Here is a 3,002-nt window from a genome sequence, read left to right on the forward strand (position 1 = left end):
GGTGTGTTGTATAGGCCGGATCGCTAATTTGAATTACTGTTTTCAGGCTGTATAATATAATTGGAGCCTCAAAAATTTGTAAGCTAGTAATTTGATGAAATAGTATTTAAAAATAATAGAAAATATTACAGGGTGTGGTCTTTAAAATGTGTACCTATACCTTGATAATCATGTGCCAATTTGATATTTTTTTAATTTTATATGAGGTTACAAGATTGTTGGTGCTGGTACATCTTTGAGTTTGGATTCAATATACTCTCCTTCCGCATTTCTACAAACTTTTCTTTATAGAACTGCCATACTATATAGACTACACCTTGTGTATAGAAAAAAACACTCAACATCACTAGGAATGTAGAGCTGCTCATCCTGGCTTGTTGAGTTTCGTGTTTGGAGTCTTCCTCTGCGTAAACTAATTTAAGCTTTAACAAATCTTTAAAAATTTATATTTTGTCACAAGCAATGACACTTGATAACAAGTGTGAATTTTTTTGTATGCCTTCCAGTGTCGGGGTGTTCGTCGGGGTGTTCATCATATTTAAAATTCTCGCTCTCCTCCTTAAAATGTTTGTACCAAGTAAGAACTCTGGCATGGGATAGGCAATCATTTCCGTAAAATTCTGGATAGTTTCAGAGTCTTAATAAAATTCATCATCATCAGCCTTTCTGAATCCTATAGGCCTCCCCTGTTTGTCTCCAAAGTGTTCTATCTTGTGCTTGCTGTATCTAGTTTTTTGTTGTCTTTCGTAAATCGTCTTGCCATCCTGTTGGTGGTCTTCCTCTGCTACGTTTATTGGCTCTTGGTCTCCATTCAACTAGTTTGGAGTCCATCTTCCGTCCTTTATTCTGGCAACGGGTCCAGCCCATTTCCATTTTAAGTTACAGCTTCTTTCAATGACGTCTATGACTTTGGTCTTAGCTCGTAGATCTTCGTTTCTAATCCTGTCTCGCAGAGTGGCCCCTATCATTGGTCGCTCCATTCTTCTCTGCGCTACTCTTAGTTTTTGTGCGTTTTTCTTTGTGAGCGATAATGTTTCTGCACCATAGGTCATCACCGGTAGCACGTATTGGTCGAAAACTTTTTTCTTCATATTAGTTGGGATGTCACTCTTAAAAGTATTTCTGAGAGCTCCGTATGCTGCTCATCCTTGTATTATTCTTCTGGATACTTCGGTTGTTTGATTGTCTTTACTTATCTTAATTTCGTGACCCAGATTTGTCTACCAGTTGTATTTCTTCATTTTTTATTTCAAGGTGTTTACTTGGTACTAAGTTCGTCATATATTTTGTTTTTGTTATATTAATTTTTAACCCATTTTATGACTGGCTGTACTAAGTTCTTCCAACGTTTTCTTTATTTGTCCCAAATCGTCTGCAATCAGGACTATATCGTCTGCGTAGCTTAGGTGGTGTAGTATCTCTACGTCCACATTTATTCCTTTGTCATCCCATTCGAGTGTTTTGATCGCTTTTTCTAGAGCCGATATGAAAAGTTTATCCTCTTAATCCTCTTTGGATTTTTATTTGGTTGCTGCTAGCGTGTAGTTGTATCGAGCTTGTCGCATTTTTATAAATATATATATTATATATTAGCCTCGAATATCGGCTATCAATGCGGCTCTCGTTTAGTGCTTCTATAACACTGTCGAGTTCTACTGAGTCGAATGCTTTGCGGAAATCTACGAATGTTAGAACTAAGGGCTTGTTATATTCTATAGATTTTTCGATGAGTTGTTTTATTGTTTGGAGGTGATCGTTAGTTCCAAAGTTTGCTCTGAATCCAGCTTGTTCTGTACTTTGATATCTAAGTCTATTTGAGGTCTAATTTCTTGTCTAATATTGCGGTGATTACTCTCGTAAAAAGTTTATAAAGATGGTTTAACAGACTGATTGGTCGGTAATTTTCCCGATCACTTTTTTCTCCTTTTTTGTGCAGAAGAATTGTTTTGGATCTATTCTATTCAGATGGTATGGATTTCTTTGTCAAACATAGATAAAGAGATCTTTTATTTACCTCATTAGAGCTTGACCGCCGTTCTTAACAGCCTCGATCACAATTCCATCCTCTCCTGGTGATTTGTTAGATTTCATTTTATTCATCGCTTGTCTAATTTCACTGAGAGTTATTTCTGGCATGAGTTCAGAGCCTTGATTTAATATTATTTTGCTTATTGCATCTTTTAGCTGTGTTTAGTTCATCCGTCTGCTTTTATAAAGTTCACCATAGAAGTCTCCTACTATTGTTAAAAGCTCTTCTTTATTTATTCACTTGATTTACAATAAAGCGATTACTGAAACTGATTACACAGTGTGACCTGCACATAGATTTACATGGATAGATTATTAACAAGTTGTATATTGTTACTTCACCAATATTTACCTAGCTAGAAAATAATAAATCCTAACATAGAACAGGAAAGGAAAAAGGAAAAAAAAGTCATAAAATAGAAAAAGTGTATACATTTATTTGTGAATAACACATTTGGTTTATGAATCAGTGAGCATATATAAAAACAAACATTTATTTCCATCAATTTCCTAATTAGAAGCGATACATACTCCCACATATATATTAATTAACTAGTTCACTTAATACCTTATACTTTTGCAAAACAAACCAAGCTGCTTTTATTTATACAACACAGAGTTTCTCTGCCATAACTCAACATCAGTCCCAGACAGGGGTTTTCCATATCAACAAGACATGTGTTTCCCAGGAGGCTCGTGTTTGCAAAATGGGGTAGCGGGGACGTAATGCTTTGCCACCGTATCATATTGATATAAATAAACAACTGCAAGTAAGATATATAACGTTCATATTAACGCGGAGGCATTTTCTTTGATGTCTAAATTTGCATTCCGATGGGGCTGCGATATATGAAGATAACTGGGGTTATTGTGCATTTTGGAATCCCCTAATGTCACAACGAAAACCGCGGTTTCGTAATTTACGGAAAAACACTATTTGTTTTGTTTGTCAACAAAGAAACAATGAAAATTAG

At 35.4% G+C, this 3,002-nt stretch overlaps 1 protein-coding gene across 1 annotated transcript; it reads right to left on the reverse strand.

The window, feature by feature from the left end:
• Positions 1–1,494: 1,494 nt before the first annotated feature.
• Positions 1,495–2,136, reverse strand: LOC140448283 (uncharacterized). Its single transcript, XM_072541377.1, has 2 exons — positions 2,015–2,136; positions 1,495–1,804 (listed from the first exon to the last, which is right to left on the reverse strand). Exons 1-2 carry the CDS (start codon positions 2,134–2,136, stop codon positions 1,495–1,497), a joined length of 432 nt encoding a protein of 143 aa, XP_072397478.1.
• Positions 2,137–3,002: the final 866 nt, after the last annotated feature.

The sequence above is a fragment of the Diabrotica undecimpunctata genome, chromosome 8 (assembly GCF_040954645.1).
Source record: "Diabrotica undecimpunctata isolate CICGRU chromosome 8, icDiaUnde3, whole genome shotgun sequence".
Taxonomy (NCBI): Eukaryota; Metazoa; Arthropoda; class Insecta; order Coleoptera; family Chrysomelidae; genus Diabrotica; species Diabrotica undecimpunctata.